At 49.6% G+C, this 24,174-nt stretch overlaps 1 protein-coding gene across 1 annotated transcript in view; it reads right to left on the bottom strand.

The window, feature by feature from the left end:
• Positions 1 to 4,233: 4,233 nt before the first annotated feature.
• RFTN2 (raftlin family member 2) overlaps positions 4,234 to 24,174 on the bottom strand; it is a 59,399-nt gene continuing 39,458 nt past the window's right edge. Inside the window, exons 9-10 of the mRNA XM_060257399.1 lie at positions 16,521 to 16,599; positions 4,234 to 5,030 (exon numbers count right to left, since the gene is read on the bottom strand). Coding sequence (XP_060113382.1) covers positions 4,767 to 5,030; positions 16,521 to 16,599 — 343 coding nt within the window. The 3' untranslated portion in view covers positions 4,234 to 4,766. The remainder of the gene's footprint in view (positions 5,031 to 16,520; positions 16,600 to 24,174) is intronic.

The raw sequence follows: 24,174 nt of genomic DNA on the forward strand, positions 1-24,174 counted from the left end.
CAAAGTTGGCACACAGAGGTGTAAGAACGTAAGAGAAGCCATGTTGGGTCAGGCCAATGGCCCATCCTATCTAACACTCTGTGTCACATGAGAACATAAGATAAGCCATGTTGGATCAGGCCAATAGCCCATCCTATCTAACACTCTGTGTCACATAAGAACATAAGAGAAGCCACGTTGGATCAGGCCAATAGCCCATCCTATCTAACACTCTGTGTCACAAAAGAACATAAGAGAAGCCATGTTGGATCAGGCCAATGGCCCATCCAGTCCAACACTCTGTGTCACATAAGAACATAAGAGAAGCCATGTTGGATCAGGCCAATGGCCCATCCAGTCCAACACTCTGTGTCACATAAGAACATAAGAGAAGCCCTGCTGGATCAGGCCAATGGCCCATCCAGTCCAACACTCTGTGTCACATAAGAACATAAGAGAAGCCATGATGGGTCAGGCCAATGGCCCATCCAGTCCAATACTCTGTGTCACATAAGAACATAAGAAGCCATGTTGGATCAGGCCAATGGCCCATCCAATCCAACACTCTGTGTCACACAATGGCCAGAAAACCAGGTGCCATCAGAAGGTCCACCAGTGGGGCCAGGATACTAGAAGTCCTCCCACTTTGCCCCTTCCAAAGGCACAGTAGCAAACCACTTCTGATCATCTCTTGCCTTGAAAACTCGAGGGGTTTGCTCTAATTCAGCCACCACGTTTCTTACTACCCGACTGCTTTCCCAAGGGTGTGGGAAAGAAGATCATGCAGCAAGCATAATTTTAGTTAGCTATTTCTGTGGCTGCTGCATTCCTTTCTACTCAGGAACTACGGTGGATACTGACTTGCTGGTAAAGGGCATTGAACTAATTGGGGCTCACAGCCAAATACATATGCCGAAGATTCAGCTGAAAAATTCTGACTTGAGGTATTAAGAATTAGAAGAGACTGGGTCTGTTTTCAGCAACTGTGGGGGAAAAAATCTAAGTTCTGTGGATAGACTATCTATTTATCCCAACCAGACCTTTTAAAGCTGCATACTTTCGAAGGAATTGGACATACAGGAATTTCTGACTTTGCCTAGCGCTCAAGATTTTTGATTCTGCAGTATCAGACTCAGAGGAATGCATCTAAGACAGTTCAGCTCCGCTGGATAGCTTTAATGCCATTGCTTACTAGCCCTGACCTGGGTAGCCCAGGTGTGCCTGATTTCATCAGGTCTCGGAAGCTAAGCGGGGCCAACTCTGGCAAGTCCTTGGATGGGAGACCTCCGTGGAATACCAGAAGCGGAAGGCAAGAGGCCAAGCCACTTCTCTGCACATCCTCCTTGCCACCGTAGGGGGCGTCAGAAGTTGCCAGGACTTCCAGGTGCAGACCCACACACATGCAGATTAAAAACAACAACCTCCCCCCACCCCCCAAAAAAATCCCATCACCGATTGAAGACAACTGCATATTTATACCCTGCCCTTCTTTCTGAATCAGAGACTCAGAGTGGCTTACAATCTCCTATATCTTTTCCCCCCACAACAGACACCCTGTGAGGTGGGTGGGGCTGAGAGAGCTCTCCTGGAAGCTGCCCTTTCAAGGACACCTCTGCCAGAACTATGGCTAACCCAAGGCCATCCCAGCAGGTGCAAGTGGAGGAGTGGGGAATCAAACCCGGTTCTCCCAGATAAGAGTCCGCACACTTAACCACTACACTGGGGGTGGAGAACCTTTTTTCTGCCAGGGGCCATATGGATATTTATAACATCATTCACAGGCCATAAAAAATTATCAACTTAAAAAACAGTGCTCCGCTGAGGGAGAATGATTCAGGCCAGCAAAATTAATGCAAATAATTGTTTTTCTATTTGAAGTCATGCAGAGAGAGCCTAATCTGGCACACACACACGGTCCACAGCCCTAGGCAAATCCCTAGGTCCAGGGCTTTTTTGTAGAAAAAGCCCAGCAGGAACTCAATAGCATATTAGACCACATCCCCTAATATTAGGATATTAGGTCACACACTCATTAGCATATTAGGCCACACCATCTGGGATGATCAAGTGCAAACTGAACTGTGACAGTAACTTTTCCAGCCCCTGCAGCAATTCTGGCCGGCCAGCCAGACCCCAGGGAGGCTGCCGCACAGTACATCTGGGCCCTGTGATCCCTGCCTGGCCCTGGGGAGGCTGCTGCACAGAGCCGCTGGGCCCCACAATCCTCGCTGGCCAGCCAGGCCCCAAGGAGGCTGCCACATGGCTCGGTTTGACCCAGCAGTCCCCGAGGGCCACACCAAGTGACCTCAAGGGCCATATACAGCCCTCGATACAGAGGTTCCCCACCCCTGCAGTACACCAAACTTGCACAAAAGATTCACATGCAGCTATGTTTTTGACAGCTTACTGTATTCTCTTGCTAAATTATACAGGGACACACAAGAAACTTACATGGTGGAGGGGCATTCCCTACCATTGCTTCCTTCCTTCTCCTCACTTCTTTGTTAAAGTTCTCTCCTCTCTTTTTACCCCGCCCCTTCTCTATCAACCCTCCATCACCCCCTTCCATGGAAGTTTCTCCTCTTTCTGCCTCACTGCCTTCCCTAGCCTGCAGCCTCTCCCAGCATCCCCTGCTGCTCTAGTCAAGCCCAGAACCTCTCTGCAGAAACAATAACAGGAGCGGCTGGGTCCTGTTGTGTTGTTGTCCGTGCATGCACAGATGCTATTTTACTTTTGGGGTAATTAAACCCCCAATATATATATATATATACATTTTAAAGATAAGATTTCAGATTTTTCTGCAAATTTGGGGGCTCACCTAAGTGTGCAGGAAAATTTGGGGTAAGTGTGGCCTCAATCCACCAGTTTAGGGGGCACACTTGGGAAACAGATATATATAGATCCCGATTCCTTTTTGGCTTAGTGGATCCTTTCCTTCGTGAATCTGCTTGTCCAGGATCTTGTGCTTTGGCAAGACACAACTTTCCCCGAAGCAGCAAGACCACGCGAAGTAACGTTACTCCTGCTAGGAAGACACTGGGCTCCTCGTGCTGGCTTCATGCCTGTCGAGAAGGCTAGAGTGGCCCTACGGTATAAGCGTTCAGCGTAGGCCTACGCTAGGTACATTGTTAGGGAGTGGAGCCCCATTCCTGGCCTGCAGAACATCTCTGGTTCAAGTCCTCCATCCCTCCTTTTGCAAGGATTGTGGGTCAACCTGGGAGAAGAAGAAGAATTGCAGATTTATACCCCGCACCCTTCTCTCTGAATCAGAGACTCAGAGCGGCTCACACTCTCCCATATCTTGTCCCGTGGGTGGGGCTGAGAGGACTCTCACAGCAGCTGCCCTTTCAAGGACAATTCTTGCAATCTCCTTTATCTTCTCCCCACACAACAGACACCCTGTCAGGTGGGTGGGGCTGAGAAAGCTCTCCCAGAAACTGCCCTTTCAGGGACAACTCCTGCGAGAGCTATGGCTGACCCAAGGCCATTCCAGCAGGTGCAAGTGGAGGAGTGGGGAATCAAACCCGGATCTCCCAGATAAGAGTCCATGCACTTCACCACTACACTAAACTGGCTCTCTTATTTCTGGCTCTCAGATTTCTGCCTTAACTTCGGATGGAGAGTGAGTGGCCAACGTAGCCAGTACTTTTTGTTTTGTTTTGTGAACCTCCTTTTTTTTGGCCCATGGGTGACACAGAGTGTTGGACTGGATGGGCTATTGGTCTGATCCAACATGGCTTCTCTTATGTTCTTATGTCTGGGGCAGTGATGTTCTGTATTCTTGGTGTTTGGGGGCAGGGCAACAGTGGGAGGGCTTCTAGTGTCCTGGCCCCACTGATGGATCTCCTTAAGGCACCTGGTTTTTTTGGCCACTGTGTGACAGAGTGTTCGACTAGATGGGCCATTGGCTTGATCCAACGTGGCTTCTCTTACGTTCTTATGACACAGAGTGTTGGACTGGATGGGCCATTGGCCTGATCCAACATGGCTTCTCTTACGTTTTTATGACACAGAATGTTGGACTGGATGGGCCATTGGCCTGATCTAACATGGCTTCTCTTAGGTTCTTATGTTCTTACTTGGCACTGTGGCACAATGGTCTTAACTTAGCATGGGGTAAATGCATTTATTCATTCCTCAGGCATTTCCAAAATATGGAAGCTGTGCTGAGGCATCGGGTTCGAACTCCTCCATGTCCTGATGCTGACGGGGTCCTGACATTTATGGATCACAAAAACGTAACAGTCTCTCAACTGGGTATAAGATTTCTTTTATAAGTCGACTCTCTTTTGAGTTCTAAGCTCCAGCAGGAGTAGAGTTAAAATTTGCAATGAAAAGGTGACGCACACACACACACACCCTGCCCAGTTCTTCATTTACATTTTTTCCCCTTCTTAAACCACACATCTAGAATAGCATGTTGGGAAAAAGCTCGTGTACTGTTTCCACGCTCCTTAGAAAGCATCGTGTTTTTCAGCCGGGCGGAAATCAATACCCATCTTGCAGTTGTTTCCTTCCCCAGTTGCCGAGACCATCGCTGAAGGCACTTGGCGCTGTCCTAGGAATGTAGTCTCCCGATAAAGTCCACCCGACTTGGTTAATCCTTCGGCTAAGTATTATAAAAGACGACTCTTTTTCTATTAACGCAGCTGCAGAGAAATGAGGGGGAGACGGCAGATATTAGGCTAAGGAAAAGCTGGTGGTTAAGCCTAGGCGGGTATATCAACGTAAGCCCTGTTTCCACAGTTTGTTGCCTTATGTACAGGTCCTTCCCGTCTAGCCACTGGTCACATGCACGTCACCTGAGTGACCTCCTGCTCAAACTGTCCCTCCTCCAGTTCCCTGAGCAGGCCGTCGCTGCTGCTGAACCCCGGGAAGCCGGCCTGTTGGGTGCCTCCTTCCTTGGCCCAACACGGCGCAGGAGGGGACAGATGGAACTCCTCGTCCGCTGGCTGGGTCTTCTGGGCAGGGGCAAGGATTGCTGGGTCTGCTCCAACGCTTCTGCTGGGAACTTTGCCTTTTTCTTCTCGGAGCTGCTTGGAGGATTTCTTCTGAAACGCAAAGGGAGCTTTTAGTATGGAACTGGGGAATTAGGAAGGACTCGGGGGGTCGCGGAGCACAAATTGAAATGCATGAAATATCGTTCGGGTTAGTGCAGGGGTGTCAAACATGCGGCCCAGGGGATAAATCAGGTCCCCGGAGAGCTTCTATTAGGCCCGCGAGCAACTAGCTGTCATCTGCTTCCTTCTCCCTCTTCTCTTGCTTCCTTCTGCATCACAGCTTGCTCAATCACATAGGAGCTACAGAACAAAACTTCTATTTTCTCCATTGGCTGAGGCTCCTCCCTTGGGGAGGAAGGCGGGGGGGGAGGGAGAGCTTGCTGCCTGCCTCGCTCTGAGGCTGTCTTCCTTTGCTGGGGAGGCTGCTTCAGAGCAACGCTCCCCCTAAATTCACAGGATCTTCATTGCTGTCAGATGGCCATCCAGCCTCTGTTTAAAAACCTCCAAGGAAGGAGAGCCCACCACCTCTCAAGGAGGAAGCCTGTTCCACTGAGGAACTACTCTAAACTCACAAACACCTCCCCCTAAATTCACAGGATCCTCATTGCTGTCTGATGGCCATCTAGCCTCTGTTTAAAAACCTCCAAGGAAGGAGAGCCCACCACCTCCCAAGGAGGAAGCCTGTTAGAATCATAGAAGAGTTAGAAGGGACCTCCAGGGTCATCTAGTCCAACACCCTGCACAATGCAGGAAATTCACATACACCTCCCCCTAAATTCACAGGATCCTCATTGCTGTCAGATGGCCATCCAGCCTCTGTTTAAAAACCTCCAAGGAAGGAGTGCTCACCACCTCCCGAGGAGGAAGCCTGTTCCACTGAGGAACCACTCTAAACTCACAAACCCCTCCCCCTAAATTCACAGGATCTTAATTGCTGTCAGATGGCCATCTAGCCTCTGTTTAAGAACCTCCAAGGAAGGAGAGCCCACCACCTCCCGAGGAGGAAGCCTGTTCCACTAAGGAATCACTCTAACGGTCAGGAAGTTCTTCCTAACGTTGAGCTGGAAACTCTTCTGATTTAATTTCAACCCATTGGTTCTGGTCCTACCTTCCGGGGCCACAGAAAACAATTCCACCCCATCCTCTAGATGACAGCCTTTCAAGTACTTGAAGATGGTGATCCTATCACCTCTCACCCGCCTCCTCTCCAGCTAAACATCCCCAGCTCCTTCAACCTTTGTTTGTTTGTTTTGCCATCTTCTGGGTATGGAGTAGAGTTCCCTGCGGATGTATGTGTGGGGGTAAGTATTTGTGAAGTTCCTGCACTGTGCAGGGGGTTGGATTAGATGGCCCTCTAGGCCCCTTCCAACTCTATGATTCTATGATCAAATCCAGTTCTCCCAGATTAGAGTTCATGCTCTTAACCACGAAACCAAACTGGCATGCAGGCGACACGTGTTTAGCGATATGAGACTATGGCTAGTCTCAGATCACTGAATTAAAAATAAAAAACAAAGACGGGAGGGGATTTAAAAGGAGCTGTGCGAAGTTTAGTTCCCTGCTGGTGTATTGACTTGAAAGGGGGATTGGAGAGGAGGCAAGCAGCAGCATCCCCAGGAAAAAAGATTCCAGTGTTGCATGCAAACAAAATAAAGGGGGGTGGATCGTCAGGGGGAAATGAAATTGACATGAGATATCAAGAGAGTGACAGAGACTGGGATGGGAAATCCTAAAGCTTTGAAATGATTGAAGCCCCCCCACTCCATCAACCAGCTTGGAGAAGGCATTTCTCCATTTAAATAACTTTTTCAAGCCAAGTCAGCCAGAGGCTTGGAGAATGCATTTAAAGTTAAAGTTGCTCTCTTTCCATCTGTCTCTCCCTGTTCCTCTCTCCTTCCGGCTCTCAAACATCTGATGTTCATGTTCTGCAGCCCGCAAACATCTGACATCCATTTTCTTGTGGCTCTCAAACATTTTATGTTTATTCTGTGTGGCTCTCACGTTAAGCACGTTTGGCCACCCTGGCCCTATACAAATCGCAACCCTATGCAAAGCGTGGAGTTACAGCTGACTTTGCACAAGAGCATGCACACATGTTGCCAACAATTACAACTTGCAGTCCTAGTGTCAGTGGGTTCTACTGCGCATTGTGTACACCCAACATGTTGCCCAGGGCATTCCAGCAGCTGCAAATGGAGGAGTGCGGGATCAAACCTGGTTCTCCCAGATAAGAATCTGCTCACTTAACCACTACACCAAACCTCCACATCCAGAGGCACTAAGCCTCTGAATCTCAGAGCCAGGAGGCAACACTGGGGGAAGGCATCGGCATCTCTGCCCTGTTGTTGGCCCTCCAGAGGAACTGGTTGGCCTCTGTGTGAGACAGGAGGCTGGACTAGATGGACCCTTCCTGGTCTGACCCAGCAGGGCTCTTCTGATGTTCTTCTCAGAGGAAGGCCTCAGCCTCTCTGCCCTGCTGTTGGCCCTCCAGAGGAACTGGTTGGCCTCTGTGTGAGACAGGAGGCTGGACTAGATGGACCCTTCCTGGTCTGACCCAGCAGGGCTCTTCTGATGTTCTTCTCAGAGGAAGGCCTCAGCCTCTCTGCCCTGTTGTTGGCCCTCCAGAGGAACTGGTTGGCCTCTGCATGAGACAGGACGCTGGACTAGATGGACCCTCACTGGTCTGACCCAGCAGGGCTCTTCTGATGCTCTTTTCAGGGGAAGGCCTCGGCCTTTCTGCCCTGTTGTTGGCCCTCCAGAAGAACTGGTTGGCCACTGTGTGAGACAGGATGCTGGACTAGATGGACCTTCCCTGGTCTGACCCAGCAGGGCTCTTCTGATGCTCTTCTCAAGGGAAGGCCTCGGCCTCTCTAATAATAATAATAAACTTTTATTTATATCCGCCCTCCCCGCCAGGGCAGGCTCAGGGCGGCTCACAAGACATGGTGTATACCATGATTACAATTAATACAGTAAAATACAGTTAAAACATAGTTTGATAAATAGATTAAAACCAATATAAATTAAAGGTACTATAGTACAATACATATATATCAAGATGGCTGGATGTCATTTTCAGGGTTCCACTTTGAAAGCCAGTTGAAAGAGGACAGTTTTACAAGCCCTGCAGAACTGACTGAAGTCCCGCAGGGCTCGCACCTCTTCTGGTAGTTGATTCCACCAATGGGGAGCCATTATTGAGAAGGCCTGCTCCCTCGTTTTCAGTTTGGCCTCCCTTGGTCCAGGGATTTTTAGAAGATTTTGAGAACTAGATCTCAGTGCTCTCTGGGGGATATATGGGGAGAGGCGGTCCCTAAGGTAGGCAGGTCCTCGGCCATATAGGGCTTTAAAGGTTATAACCAGCACCTTGTAACGAACTCGGAACACAATTGGCATCCAGTGCAGTTCCCGCAGCCTAGGCTGCACATGTTCCCACCGAGGTAGTCCCACTAACAGCCTGGCTGCCGCATTCTGCACTAGCTGCAGTTTCCGAGTTCGGTACAGGGGCAGCCCCATGTAGAGGGCATTACAGTAGTCCAACCTCGAGGTGACCGTTACATGGATCACTGTTGCCAGGTCGCTACATTCCAGGAAGGGGGCCAACTGCCTTGCCCTCCTAAGATGGAAAAAGGCGGCTTTAGCAGTGGCTGCTATCTGTGCCTCCATTGTCAAGGAAGGCTCCAGTAGCACTCCCAGGCTCTTGACCCTGCGCACTGGTATCAGCGACGCACCGTCAAAGGCTGGTAGGGAGATCTCCTCTCCCGGCCTGCCGCAACCTACGCAAAGGACCTTTGTCTTCGCTGGATTCAGCTTCAGCCCACTCAGCTTAAGCCAACCTGCCACGGTTTGCAACGCCCAGTCCAGATTTATAGGGACATCGTCAGTCCAGCCGCCCATCAATAGATAGAGCTGGGTGTCATCAGCGTACTGATGGCAACCCAGCCCATGCCTCCGGGCAATCTGGGCAAGGGGGCGCATGTAGATATTAAACAACATCGGGGAGAGAACTGCCCCCTGAGGCACTCCACAATTAAGTAGGTGTCACTGGGACAGCTCTCCTCCAATTGCCACCCTTTGTCCCCGACCCTCAAGGAAGGAGGAAAGCCACTATAAGGCTAACCCCCGAATTCCTGCATCGGCGAGGCGGCGGGTCAGCAGCCAGTGGTCGACCATGTTGAACGCAGCCGATAGGTCTAACAACAGCAATACCGCCGAGCCGCCTCGATCCAGATGTCACCGGAGGTCATCCATGAGGGCGACCAACACTGTCTCCGTCCTGTGGCCCGGGCGGAAGCCGGACTGGTATGGATCTAAGGTGGAAGCGTCATCCAGGAAACCCTGTAACTGCAACGCCACAGCCCTCTCAATGATTTTGCCCAAAAAGGGCAAATTTGAGACCGGCCGATAGTGAGACAATTCGGCCGGATCTGATGTAGACTTTTTCAGGAGAGGGCGGACCACTGCCTCTTTCAGGGGTGTTGGAAAAGAGCCCTCCAAAAGAGATCTATTTATGATGTCCCGTATAGGACATCTTAGCTCCTCCCGGCATGTCTTAATTAACCAGGAGGGGCATGGGTCCAGATCACAAGTAGTTTGGTGTGCAGTGACAAGGATTCTGTCGTGCAGTGACAAGGATTCTCCAAGCTGAGTGGATCGAAGCAGTCCAGGATCAAACCAGAAGACACGCACGGGGCCTCGAGTACCTGTACCTACTGTACCTAATATGGCAGGGCAGTCGTGGCGGAGCGACTGGACCTTGTCTGCAATAAATTTCGCAAAAGCCTCACAGCCTATCTCCAATTCCTTAACATTTGGCTTGCCTTGTGGCAATGTAGTAAAATTCCGAATTATCCTAAATAATTGTGCCGGGCGCGAATTTGCAGACGCAATCTTAGCCGCAAAGTATGTTTTCTTTGTGGCCTTGACTGCCACCTCATAGGACCTCATAAACTCCCTATAAGATGTTCTAGTCACTTCGGGTACGCTGCCATTGCCTCTCTAGCCATCTGAGACCTTGTTTCAGCTGGCGTAGCTCCGGGGTGTACCACGGAGCAAGCCTAATCCAAGGTCGTAGAGGTGCGATCTCATCAATGGCCCTAGAGAGCTGGCTATTCCGGGTCTCAACCAGGCCATTGAGGGAATTGCCAGAGAGCCAGGGATCCCGCAGGGCCGTTTGGAACTGTTCTGGGTCCATCTGGCTCCGCGGGCGAGCCATAATAGGCTCGTCGCCTAAACAGGTTTGGGGTGGCATATCTACACGAGGTGGTCCGACCATGGCACCACTTCAGTGGTTATATCATCCACTGTAACCCCGGCCACAAAGATCAAGTCTAACATGCGCCCGGCCTGGAGAGTGGGGGCTGTGACAAACTGGGAGAGTCCTAGCGTCGCCATGGATGACACTAGGTCCGTCGCCTGACTAGAGATCGGGTCATCAGCATGGACATTGAAGTCACCCAGGATTACCAGCCTTGGGTGCTCCAACGCCCAGCCTGTCGCCACCTCGAGTAGGGACGGTAAGGCACCAGCTGGTGCGTTAGGCGTACGGTACACCAGCCAGATCGCCATCCCCTCTCCAGCCTCCCATGCCAGACCGGCACATTCAATACCCTCGATCCTTGGAGCCGGGAGTGCCCTAAAGGAGTAAGCCTCTCTGCCCTGTTGTTGGCCCTCCAGAGGAACTGGTTGGCCTCTGTGTGAGACAGGAGGCTGGGCTAAATGGACCATTGGTCTGATCCCTCAGGGCTGTTCTGATGTTTTTAAATACTGGCGTGTTCGTGCTAGATTTCCATTTTCAGGGTATGTTTATTTGAGGATCTTTTGCATAGCAAGTTTAATACACAGCAGAAGTTTCCTCCTGCTGAGTCGGACCAAGGTCCCTCTCGGTATTATGAAAGAGCTAGATGTAAATTGTATTTCCATTCATTTGGCCATTTTTTTTGGCAACTGGCTAGAACGCCAAGCCCTCTGAAGTGTTCTCTCTCATTGAAACTGGCCCAGGGAAGAATAGCGGCTCTTTTGTGGCTGAGCCAAGACCCCTTGCTTACGGTGAGTGGCTAATTGGGGCGAGGGTGATTATCGCTTGCAATTAAAGCTCTGGTCAACTTTGCATAGATTCCGGTCTCCTCGTGGCCATCCAGAAATACTTCACCCCAGCCCTGCAGCAGCGAACGGGTCTGAAACTGGTCCAGGCCTCTACAAGAGACATAACAAATGGAGTCTCTTGAGGTTTCAGGATAAACTTTTCTTGTGGGTTTCCAGGATTGGGCTGGAAAGCCTCCCCTCCTGCACGCTTCGCATTTCAATCACACAGAAACCTGCCTGTTTTTAAAGAGGGGTTTTTTTTGTTTTAGTCTTTTCTTGAGGACTCATTGGCATGTTTTCAACTAGTACTTATTTTGGGATGGCGCAAGAGAGAAAAGAAAGAGGCAGGCCAAGGGATGAAGTCGGAAGAAAACTTCCTGTTCTTTTCTCTATGATGGACAAAGAAAGACAAGTGTGTCTTCCAGGGCAGGCGTCTGAGGGGACCGTGACACTTACACACACCTTGTGATCATTTTTTTCTAAGCGGCTCAGAGCCATTTTCCAGCAGAACAGGACAGGGCAGCAATACAAGTGTTAGAATTTTTGACCATGCTGTAACACTCAACCTCTGGGCCGGGGTGGCCAAATGGTGGCTCTTTCACACACACTGTGTGGCTCTCAAAGCCCCCACCACCACCCCAGCAGCCAACTTGGAGAAGGCATTTCTCCCTTTAAATCACTTCTCCAAGCCAAGCCAGCTGGCAGCTTGGAGGATGCATCTGAGGTTGCGTTCTTCCCACTTCTCTCTCCCTCTCTCTCATCTATCCATCCATCATCTATCCGTCCGTCCGTCTGTCTGTCCGTCCATCCGTCCGTCTGTATTTCTGTCTGTCTGTCTGTCTGTCTGTCTGTCTATCCATCTATCTATCATCTATCTATCATCTATCTATCATCTATCTATCATCTATCTATCATCTATCTATCTATCTATCTATCTATCTATCTATCTATCTATCTATCTATCTATCTATCTATCTATCTATCTATCTATCTATCTATCATCCATCCCTCCCTCCCTCCCTCCCTCCCTCCCTCCCTCCAGCATCTGATGTTTATTGTCAGGGTCAGCAGGGCTGGGGGACCCAAGGAAAGCTGTCCCCCCCCCCCCTCTTACTACTACCAGGGAAAAGGTGGCTTCTGTCGAAACATCCGTTCTCTCCAAGCTTATACATGCCAGGTGGATGTAGATAAGAAGATACTGGATTTATATCCCACCATATACTCTGAATCTCAGAGTCTCAGAGTGGTCATTATCTCCTTTACCTTCCCCCGCCCCACAACAGACACCCTGTGAGGTGGGTGGGGCTGAGAGGGCTCTGACAGCAGCTGCCCTTTCAAGGACAACTCCTATGAGAACTATAGCTGACCCAAGGCCATTCCAGCAGCTGCAAGTGGAGGAGTGGGGAATCAAACCCAGTTCTCCCAGATAAGAGTCCACGCACTTAACCACTACACCAAACTGTAGTGGCCGGGTGACCTCTCCCAGCGGAAATGGGGGACAATCCCACCCTGGGGTAGTGGCTCACGGGACCTGGACATACTGAACCCGGACGCTGAGCCTGCTAGCAGGTTCTATCCAGGATTGGGATCGCATTGCTAGGCAGAGCTGCTCCATTGAAAATGGAAGGGTGCTGGAATGTGTGAAAGGAAACTTGCAAAAGGCCAACCAGGAGACAGATACAGGTGTCCCAGGCTGTCTCCTTCCCAAAATAGTCTGAATTGTTGTTTTGCATGTTTCCTTTAAAATGCTTCTTTATTCAAACACCCCTCCACATCTCTCCATCTCCCCCCGGTCAACTTCCCGTCATTTTTTTCCAGGAGTCAACATTTCCTCTTATTCTTTATTTTCAGCTTTTCTTTCTCTAACTCACACTTGATTTCCTGGAGTTGAAAAGTCTTGGGTTTTTTTTTTTTTTTTAAAGAAAAATTCACAAGGTGAGAATATGTGAATGCAAGATTCTAAACCCATCTGTGATTCTCTTTTCAAGACCACATGCCTGTGTTAAGAGGGAAGGGTTGAAGCACTGGGGGGAAATAAACAGTGGATGGAATGGGGGTGGGGGAGAAAGTGTGCAGCTCCAAATCTCAACACAAAAGCCATGTAAAAGCTTTCAAGAAGATAATTCAGGTGGGTAGCTGTGTGTTGGTCTGAAGCAGCAAAGTACCTCAAGGTAACTGTTTTATTGCAAAGGAATTTTAGAAACAGACTAGAATAGGGGATTGCTGAGTTACAAGGTATTACAATACTCAGGGCAATGGAACCCCCAGGGCTTAACAGAGATATCAGATTTCTTATCTCACTACACATAATATGTATGGAAATGTTTTATTATATATTTTATTTTTAAAATGATACATTTGTTAATTGCTAATGTTTTTAAACTGTTGTTAGGCGTCCTGAGCCTGTCAGGGGAGGGTGGGATATAAATTCAATAAGTAAATACTAAGTCACTCAGTTCCCACATCTATTTGTAAACTATTACGCTGAATGCTAATTTGCTGCTATCCCCAGGCCTTACAGATCCCATCTTGGCTGCATATATTGCTCAGTGACTTAGGCATTTTGACTCTAATTTGGCCTTCCTGGCAACACACTCCCCACTGCTACCTCTAGGTAGCTGTTGATGACTTCCATTTCACTGTATCTGAGGAAGTGTGCTTGCACACAAAAGCTTAAACCTGGAATAAAACTTTGTTGGCTTTAAAGGATTCAAACTTTGCTCTACCTTTTAGGAACATCCTGCACAACACGGAGCGTGCAAGCTTCCTGAGATATCACTTGATAAAAATATGTCAAGGAGGGCTGACGACCAGAGGTGACCTTTACAGAGGCACACATAGAACAGAATCATAGAGTTGGAAGGGACCTCTAGGGTCATCTAGTCCAACTCCCTGCACAATGCAGGAAACTCACAAACACCTCCCCCTAAATTCACAGAATCTTCATTGTTGTCAGATGGCCATCCAGCCTCTGTTTAAAAACCTCCAAGGAAAGAGAGCCCACCACCTCCCGAGGAGGAAGCCTCTTCCACTGAGGAACCACTCTAAACTCACAAACACCTCCCCCTAAATTCATAGGATCCTCATTGCTGTCAGATGGCCATCTAGCCTCTGTTTCAAAACCTCCAAGGAAGGAGAGTCCACCACCTCCCAAGGAGGAAGCCTGTTCCACTGAGGAACCATTCTAAACTCACAAACACCTCCCCCTAAATTCACAGGATCTTCATTGCTGTCAGATGGCCATCCAGCCTCTGTTTCAAAATCTCCAAGGAAGGAGAGCCCACCACCTCCCAAGGAGGAAGCCTGTTCCACTGAGGAACCATTCTAAACTCACAAACACCTCCCCCTAAATTCACAGGATCCTCATTGCTGTCAGATGGCCATCTAGCCTCTGTTTCAAAACCTCCAAGGAAGGAGAGCCTACCACCTCCCGAGGAAGCCTGTTCCACTGAGGAACCGCTCTAACGGTCAGGAAGTTCTTCCTAACATTGAGCCGGAAACTCTTTTGATTTAATTTCAACCCATTGGTTCTGGTCCTACCTTCTGGGGCCATAGAAAACAATTCCACACCATTGTCTACAGGACAGCCCTTCGAGATGGTGATCCTATCACCTCTCAGCTGCCTCCTCTCCAGGCTAAACATCCCCAGCACCTTCAGCCTTTCCTCATAGGACTTGGTCTCCAGAGCCCTTGTGGAGGGATGGCTTGGAAAAAGATGACAGGCCTTGACCTACAGTGGCTGCATGCCCAGAGGTTACTGGAGGTCAGGTTCCCCCCCCCCCACAGTCGCCACCGTGCTGTGCTCCAGCCGCTGTGCCATGGTCAGCATGGCTTCTCTGGTGGGGGGGGGGAGTGACCCAGCTGGACAGGGCCATCTGAGGTCAGCTGCTGCCCTAGCTATTCTGAGCCCTTTATTTTTAATGTCTTTTCCCCTCCCCTCGCGAGGAAATGGATAATAGTCTGTCGCAGAGCTCATCCGAGGCCTTACGCAACTCCACACAATATGTCCCTTTTTGCGGAGGGAGAGACCGGTCAGAATGAAGCTCTTTCTTTGGCTCTCGGAGCTCTGGGCAGGGTTTGTACGGTCGCCCTGGATGGGAAGGTCTGGAAGCACTTTCCAGACTATTCAACCACATCTGAGGTGGGGCTGGGGGAATAGCTGGAATTTTTGTTCCGTCTGCTCAGCCCATTCGCCTCTGGGGGAAACAGGAAATGCACAGAAGACCAGAGGAGGGGAGAGAGAAGTTGGACAAAAGTGATCTGGGCCGGTTATTCCAGTGTTTGCTTTTCACACCCTTGTTTGGGAAGCAGAGTCTCCCTTTCTATAAGGTAAAGGTAGTCTCCTGAGTCGCATCAGGATGTTTTCTTGGCACTTTTTGTTACGGGGTGGTTCGCCATTGCCTTCCCCAGTCATCTACCCTTTCCCCCCAGCAAGCTGGGGACTCCTTTTCCTGACCTCAGGAGGATGGAAGGCTGAGTCAACCTGGAGCCGGCTACTTGAACCCAGCTTCCGCCAGGATCGAATTCAGGTTGTGAGCAGAGCTTCTACTGCAGCACTGCAGCTGACCACTCTGCGCCACTCCCTCTCTACCAGCGGTCGTTTTGTAGAAAAATAGGTGGTGCAGCTCATTGGCATAACTCGTTAGCATATGCTGCCCCCCCCTCCCCCAATCAGCCAAAAGCAACCTGATGCAATAAAGGAGAGCTATGGGCAAGCGAGGAAGCAGGCCTTGCTCACCTGGGGCTCTCCTTGACCGCCCCCCCAGTCAAAAGGCCAGCAAGCCACCCACTGCCCAAAATCACATAAGTAGCGGAGAAAGGGTGGTGTGGGCTTCTCCAGGGGTTAATGAGGGCTGCTGGGGGTGTGGCAAAGCCCCTGGTGGCTGGCTGGCTGCCTGCTCTCCTAATCCAGGGATTGTTATGCAGCTGCACCTGCTATTCAATGGACAAGGGAGGAGGGGGGGAACCCTCAGAAAGGTTCTGGAGCTGCTCTCCTGTGAGCTCCTGCTGAACTCAAGGCCTGCTCTCTACACAACTCCAAATATGACTGAAGAGTCCAAGGGTTAACTTTCAGGTGTGCTTCCCCACCTGACTTCTGCCCTCTGCATGGTTGGGGCCACATAACACAGGCATTAGGGTTACCAGGGCCCCCCTGGCCACCAGTAGGGGATGGGAGCGTAGGGTGGCTGGATTTAGGTTGGGAAACTCTTAGAGATCTGGGGGAGGAGCCTGGGGAGAACAGAGACAACAGAGTTCACCCTCCAAAGCACTCATTTTCTCTATGGGAACTGATCTCTGGAGTCTGAAGATGAGCTGGAATTCTGGGAGAATCCCAGGTCCCACCTGGAGGCTGGCATCCCCTGCAGACATTTTGCTTATGGGGGGGGCGGTATCTCTGATAGGTGTCTGGATGGCACCTCGAATCCCATGGCCCAATCACAAGGCAGCAGTTCTTACCTCAGGCGTCTGGACCACTGGATTCCACATCGCAGGCCTCTGAAGGAAAACCACTTGCTTCGTAGCCAGGTTACCCTCGCTGCAAAATGAAAGAAGTGGGATTAATAATAATAATAATAATAATAATATTATTATATTTTAGAATTTCAACTGAAGATACGCTTGCTGTACCTTTCCACCGCATTCGCTAAAACAAATAGGGATCCGGTTTCTGATCCCATCCTGGTGAGGCTACTGTAATGCGCTCTTTGCAGGGCTGCCTTTGAAGAGGGTTTAGAGCAGGGGTAGCCAGGCTGAGGCTCAGGAACCACAGGGGGCTCTTTCACACACATTATGTGGCTCTCAAAGCCCTCACCATCCCGTTGGCCTGCTTGGCGAAGGCATTTGTTTTTTTTAAATGGCTTCTCCAAGTCAAGCCAGCCAGTGGCTTGGAGAATGCATTTAAAGTTAAAGTTGCTTTCTTTCCACCTCTCCCTCTCTCCATTTGCCTGCCTGCCTGCCTGCCTTCCTTCCTTCCTTCTGGCTCTCAAACATCTGACATTCACGTCTTGCGGCTCTCAAACATCTGACATTTATTCTGCGTGGCTCTTACGTCAAGCAAGTTTGGCCACCCCTGGTTTAGAAACTTCAACAGGTCCGAAATGTGGCACAGCCTGGCTACTCTCGGGGGCTGGTTACTGGGATTGTGTCACCCCTCCCTGTGCTGAGCAGTCTACCCCACTGTTTTCAGGCCTCCATCAACCTGCTGGTTCCTACTTTTGAGGCCCTGAATGGATTGGGGCCAGCCAGGGGGCCCGAAGGACTGCCTCCTCCCACACTCACCATCCCAATCCTGCCCCCTAAGCCCTGCTCTCTGTGCCCACATCTCCTTCAGAGGGGCACCGCGTGGCAACGAGAGTCAGGGCCTTTTGTCAGGTGGCCCCTCACTCACCTTTGGAACACTCTCCTCCTTCAAGCTCTCCTGGGGGCCCCCTTTACTTTCTTTGAGTTGCCAGGCTAATACATATCTTTTTACCCAGGATGTTGATTATGAATTTAATCTTAGAAGGTTTTTAATCAGACTTCATTTTGGGTAGGAGCTCACAGGAGTGGAGCTCTGGACCTCTAAACTTTCTTTCTTTCTTTCTTTCTTTCTTTCTTTCTTTCTTTCTTTCTTTCTTTCTTTCTTTCTTTCTTTCTTTCTTTCTTTCTTTCTTTCTTTCTTTCTTTCTTTCTTTCTTTCTTTCCTTCCTTCCTTCCTTCCTTCCTTCCTTCCTTCCTTCCCCTGCCCCTGAAAAAAAAAAACCGCTTGCTTCTGGGCGCCATTGTTCAAGCCCCCTGTGAGAGTTTTGCTGAACTCTAAGATTTGACAAACTTTCTAATATTTTCCCCCACATATCAAGCAGACAGATGGAAATCTTCATCATGACCACATAGGAGAAAGTCATTTTGAAAGTATGCTGGGAGTAAGGTTTTATTAGGACAATTATAATTCAAGAAGCATTTTAAGGCAGATGCTGAGCTGATAATTCGGTACACCTTCCAGTGATGTCAGGGGTGCGTGGCAGGTGCAAATGAGTTGTGCTAATTAGTTGTGCTAATGAGCTCCGGTACCTCTTTTTCTACAAAATGACCCCTGAGGTCAAAAGTCATTTGTCTCTGAAGAAGTGAGATTTTACTCACACAAGTTTATACCTTGGAAAAGTGGGTTTTCTTTCAGGAGCGACTGGAACATTTTTTGACAAGTCAGACGATTCAATCACGGATATTTGTGTCGTTTGGCCGCTCTTCTCGATGCTTGGTTGAGCACCTTCGACAGGCTGGGCTGAGGCCAGCAGGGTTTTGCTTTTGACATTTGGGAAACAGATTGGGATTTCCGCATGTGCACAAGGCTGCTTTGTGTGCAACACGAGGCCAATTAGAGAATGCCTTGAGTTGTGACTGTCAAGAGACTCGTTTGTATGAGGACTTCTGACTTCTGTTTCCCTTTTGCTGAACCAGGGAAAACGTCGGTCCATGCAGTTGCTTTTAGAAGCCAAAGCAGAAACATGACCAGACCTATTTTTTTTTTTGAAAGAGCAAGATTAATCTATTTTCTAAGTGGCATTTTTTATATGGAAGGACCAACACGGCGATGACATGAACGAATGACAATGAAACCATCCAGACAGTCAAAGCCATCTCATTTAAACATGCTTAACACCATCTACACTTTTCCCCTTTGTGTTACTGGGATTCTTTTCTTTAAAACAACTGCAACGCCTGACTTAAATGATCGCTTCAAGATTCAGCCTCAAAATGAGTCACAGGGGAAAAAACGACAAGATTTCAATTAATCTCAATCAGGGGTGGAATTCTAGCAGGAGCTCCTTTGCATATTAAGCCACACCCCCATGATTTAGCCAATCCTCCAAGAGCTTACAAAAAAGAGCCTGAGTTGCAAAGAGTTGGACTCGACTGTGCGACTGAACAAGAACAAAAGCTCTTGGAAAATTGGCTACATCGGGGGGGGGGGGTGGCCTGATATGCAAAGGAGCTCCTGCTAGAATTCCACCCCTGATCTCAATGACTTTGGCATCAGTTAGTGCTCAGGTTAGAGGGGAAAGTTTGGGGTAAAGGGAAGGCAGCCTGTTTCTCATGCAATTCGAACCCTGGATTGAGTGGGACTTAATACAACTAGCTAGGTGAAAATCACATTCCTGCACTGTACATATTCTACAGGAAAGATGTTACATGTATACCTAGTGCCATCACGTTGCAACCAAGTTACAGAAGTCCCAGCAAGGAGCTTTCAGGAAAAGTGAGAACTAGAGGTGGTTGGCCATTGCCTTCCTCTGCAGAGCCTTCCTTGGTGGCCTCCCATTCAAGAACTAACCCTGCTTAGCTTCTGAGATCTGGGAAGCAGAGGTGGTTTTCCATTGCCTTCCTCTGCAGAGTGTTCCTTGGTGGTCTCCCATCCAAGTATCTACCTTGCTTAGCTTCTCAGATCTGAGAAGCAGAAGTGGTTTGCCATTGCCTTCCTCTGCAGAGCCTTCCTGTGTGGTCTCCCATCCAAGTACCGACACTGCTTACCTTCTGAAATCTAAGAAGCAGAGGTGGTTGACTATTGCCTTCCTCTGCAGAGCCTTCCTTGGTGGTCTCCCTTCCAAATACCAACCCTGCTTAGATCCCACAGGGGTAGGGAACGTTGGCTCTCCAGATGTTTTTTGCCTACAACTCCATCATCCCCAGCCATTGGCCATGCTGGCTGGGGCTGATGGGAGTTGTAGGCAAAAAAAAAATCTGGAGAGCCAACGTTCCCTACCCTATACCCTACCATAACACACCCATGAGAAATACAATAGTAAAAACAAATTTCTACTTCCCTGAATCTGTCTAGGTATCCGAATGTGTTGCCAGGAAATCTTTTGAGCTACGTCAAGTGCTGCATTTTCTGGTTCAGTTGCAAAAGAGCAAAGATGGATGATGGTGAAAAACGTGTCTTTAGATGGGAAGGCTGCGTTCAGTTGGAGAGGGGGCGGGTGACATATTGAAGGCTCAGTCATCACAAGGTGATGTCAGGTATACCTCGAGTTGTCTCCATGGAAGCAGGGAATGTCCAGCAACAGCAGAGGGAGAGCAGACTGAGTTTGTGTCACAGAAGTGAAGGGCAAGAACCAGGGGTGGAATTCTAGCAGGAGCTCCTTTGCACATTAGGCCACACACCCTGGATGTAACCAATCCTCCAAAAGCTTACAAGGCTCTTTTTTGTAAGCTCCCAGAGGATTGGCTACATCAGGGGTGTGTGGCCTAATATGCAAAGGAGCTCCTGCTAGAATTCCACCCCCGGGAAGTACTAATAGCCTGTCCCACTCTAAAGGTGGGAGGAAGATCTGTTAGTGGACAGGACAGGGAGAAGGGAGAGAGGTGCTCTGGGTTTAGAAGCCCCGTCTCCCACCTTCTGATATTTGTTTGCATTGTACTTTTGGAGGGTTTTGTAAGCTGCTTTGGGACAGAGAATTCATGCATTCAAATGTACATTCTTTTCCCCCTGGACAGGCGCTGCCTGGCAAAAACAACAGGTGCGGCTTTCTCGGACCTAGGAAGGAGAGGACGAGCAACACCTGTTGAATTTATGTTTGTCATGCAGCTGTCAAAAGTCTCTGACATGTCAGGAGGGGACAACGTGGGTCTGGCCATCTGTAGCCTTTTCCTTGGATGGAGAATACAAAGATCCTACGTGAAACGGCGTAAGCCCTGATGCGCTTTCTTGGTGGAGGGGATAAGAGTGGTGGGCTCTAATCTGGAGAACCAGGTTCGATCCCTCACTCCTCCTCCACATGAAGCCTGCTGGATGGCCTGGAGCTGGTTCCAGTTCTGTCAGAGCTCTCTCAGCCCCACTGACTTCTTGAGGTGCCCATTGTGGGGAGAGGAAGGGAAGGTGATTGGAAGCCCCTTTAAGATGTAAAATGTGGTTTGGATCCTGTTACCGTTAGGTTGGTCTGTAACTGGTTGACAGATCGCACCCAAAGAGTGCTTGTGAATGGTTCCTCATCCTCTTGGAGAGGAGTGACAAGTGGAGTGCCTCAAGGATTTGTCCTGGGACCTGTTTCAACATCTTTATCAATAATTTGGATGAAGGAATAGAGGGAATGCTTATTAAATTTGCAGATGATACTAAATTGGGAGGGATGGAAACACAGAAGACGACAGAAACAGGATGGCCTTGACAGGCTGGAAAACTGGGTTAACACCAATAAAATGAATTTTAATGGGGAGAAATGTAAAGTTCTGCATTTAGGTAGGAAAAATCCAAGGCATGGTTATAGGATGGGGGAGACTTGTCTTAGCAGTAGTATGTGCGAAAAGGATCTAGGGGTCTTAGTGGATCATGAACTGAACATGAGTCAACAGTGTGATGCGGTGGCTAAAAAGGCAAATGCAATTTTGGGCTGTATCAACAGAAGTATAGTGTCCAGATCGCATGAAGTGATGGTATCGCTTTACTCTGTTCTGGTAAGACCTCACCTGGAGTACTGTGTTCAGTTTTGGGCACCACATATAAGAAGGATATAGACAAGCTGGAATGGGTCCAGAAAAGGGCGAAGAAGGTGGTGAGGGGTCTGGAGACCAAGTCCTATGAGGAAAGGTTGAAGGAGCTGGGGATGTTTAGCCTGGAGAGGAGATGGCTGAGAGGTGATATGATCACCATCTTCAAGTACGTGAAGGGCTGTCATATAGAGGATGGTGTGGAATTGTTTTCTGTGGCCCCGGAAGGTAGGATCAGAACCAATGGGTTGAAATTAAATCAAGAGTTTCCGACTCAACATTAGGAAGAACTTCCTGACCGTTAGAGTGATTCCTCAATGGAACAGGCTTCCTCTTTGGGAGGTGGTAGGCTCTCCTTCCTTGGAGGTTTTTAAACAGAGGCTGGATGGCCATCTGACAACAATGAAGATTCTGTGAATTTAGGGGGAGGTGTTTGTGAGTTTCCTGCATTGTGCAGGGGGTTGGACTAGATGACCCTAGAGGTCCCTTCCAACTCTATGATTCTAAGACCCCTTTGGGCTAGGGTTGCCAGTTTGGTGTCATGGTTAAGTGTGCGGACTCTTATCCAGGAGAACCAGGTTTGATTCCCCGCTCCTCCACTTGCAGCTGCTGGGATGGCCTTGGGTCAGCCATAGCTCTGGCAGAGGTTGTCCTTGAAAGGGCAGCTGCTGTGAGAGCCCTCTCAGCCCCACCCACCTCACAGGGTGTCCGTTGTGGGGGGAGAAGATACAGGAGATTGTAAGCCTCTCTGAAGGGCGGGGTATAAATCTGCAGTCTTCTTCTTCTTCCCCTTTGGCCCTTGGCAGGGGTTGGGGGGGATAAGGTTGCCAGCTCCAGATTGGGGAACTCCTGGTGATTTGGGGGTGGAGCTCTGGGGAAGACGGGGACCTCAGTGGGGCACAATGCCACAGAGTCCACCCTCCAAAGCACCCATTTTCTCCAGGGGGACTGATCTCCGTAGTCTGGAGATGAGCTGTAATTCCAGGGGATCCCCAGGTCTCACCTGGAGGCTGGCATCCCTACTTAGGGCAGAGAACCATGGAGTATAAAAACCAATTCATCTTCTTTATGATCTGCTATCCACTAGGGAAAAGACTCATTGGTTTCAGCTGTTCGTTTCCTGCACGACTGAAGTCCTCCCGTTTAAGGTCTTTCTGTAACTGCTGGGCCCAGGGGTGGAATTCTATGAGGAGCTCCTTTGCATATTAGGCCACACCACCTGATGTAGCCAATCCTCCAAGAGCTTACAAGGCTCTTTTTTGTAAGCTCCAGGAGGATTGGCTACATCAGGGGTGTGTGGCCTGACATGCAAAGGAGCTCCTGCTAGAATTCCACCCATGGTTGGGCCATACGGGAACCCCCTGCATCCCCTCCACCCCACTTTCTGTTCATTTTGTAAACCAGGCCTCCTTAGGATTTACACTCCAGTGCATCTCATGAAAGGAGCTTTGATTCACGGAAGCTGGAGCTGGGATAGAATTGGTTAGCCTTTAAAATGACCCCTGAACTGGAAACCCCAGGCTGGTCCACTCTCATCAGATCTCGGAAGCTGAGCGGGGTCAGCTAGGGTCACCAGCTCTGGCTTGGGAAATACCTGGAGGGTGGACTCTGAGGGTGCGATTTGGGGAGAGACTTGAATGCCATAGAGCCTGGCTTCCGAAGCGGCCGTTTTCTCCCGGTGAATTGATCCCTATCACCTGGAGACAGGGCTGTAGCCACTGGGGGGGTGGCCCTGTGGGGCATTGACCCCGACTGTCAGGTGGGGCTCTCCAGGGTGCAATCTACTTCCTTTTTCTTTTTGCCACAGCTGAGCTGGTGAAGCACCATCCTATGAGGAAGTCCTATGAGGAAAGGTTGAAGGTGCTGGGGATGTTTAGCCTGGAGAGGAGGCAGCTGAGAGGTGATAGGATCACCATCTTCAAGGACTTGAAGGGCTGTCATATGGAGGATGGTATGGAATTGTTTTCTGTGGCCCCAGAAGGTAGGACCAGAACCAATGAGTTGAAATTAAATCAAAAGAGTTTCTGGCTCAACATTAGGAAGAACTTCCTGACTGTTAGAGCGGTTCCTCAGTGGAACAGACTTCCTCGGGAGGTGGTGGGCTCTCCTTCCTTGGAGGTTTCTAAACAGAGGCTAGACGGCCATCTGACAGCAATGAGGATCCTGTGAATTTAGGGGGAGGGGTTTGTGAGTTTAGAGGTTCCTCAGTGGAACAGGCTTCCTCCTCGGGAGGTGGTGGGCTCTCCTTCCTTGGAGGCTTTGAAACAGAGGCTAGATGGCCATCTGACAGCAATGAGGATCCTGTGAATTTAGGGGGAGGTGTTTGTGAGTTTCCTGCACTGTGCAGGGGGTTGGACTAGGTGACCCTGGAGGTCCCAACTCTATGATTCTATGATTAGCGGCAGCCAGAGCCAGGAGAGCTGAGCAGGACACAGTGCAGTGCAACAGCAAAAGCAGCAGGCGGAGAGGAGGGAGGCAGAGGAAGACACATGGAATTGGCCAGGGAGGGGGGCAGATGGTGTTGCTGGCTGCAACGTGCCAGGGTAGGGGAAAGGGAGGTGGAAGGAGACCCCCCTGCTGGCACACAAGATCCCTTCTTGACTCCAAAGTGTTAGGGTTGGCTGCCTCGACTTGGCCACATTCAGAG

The sequence above is a fragment of the Heteronotia binoei genome, chromosome 16, assembly GCF_032191835.1.
Source record: "Heteronotia binoei isolate CCM8104 ecotype False Entrance Well chromosome 16, APGP_CSIRO_Hbin_v1, whole genome shotgun sequence".
NCBI classification, from domain to species: Eukaryota; Metazoa; Chordata; class Lepidosauria; order Squamata; family Gekkonidae; genus Heteronotia; species Heteronotia binoei.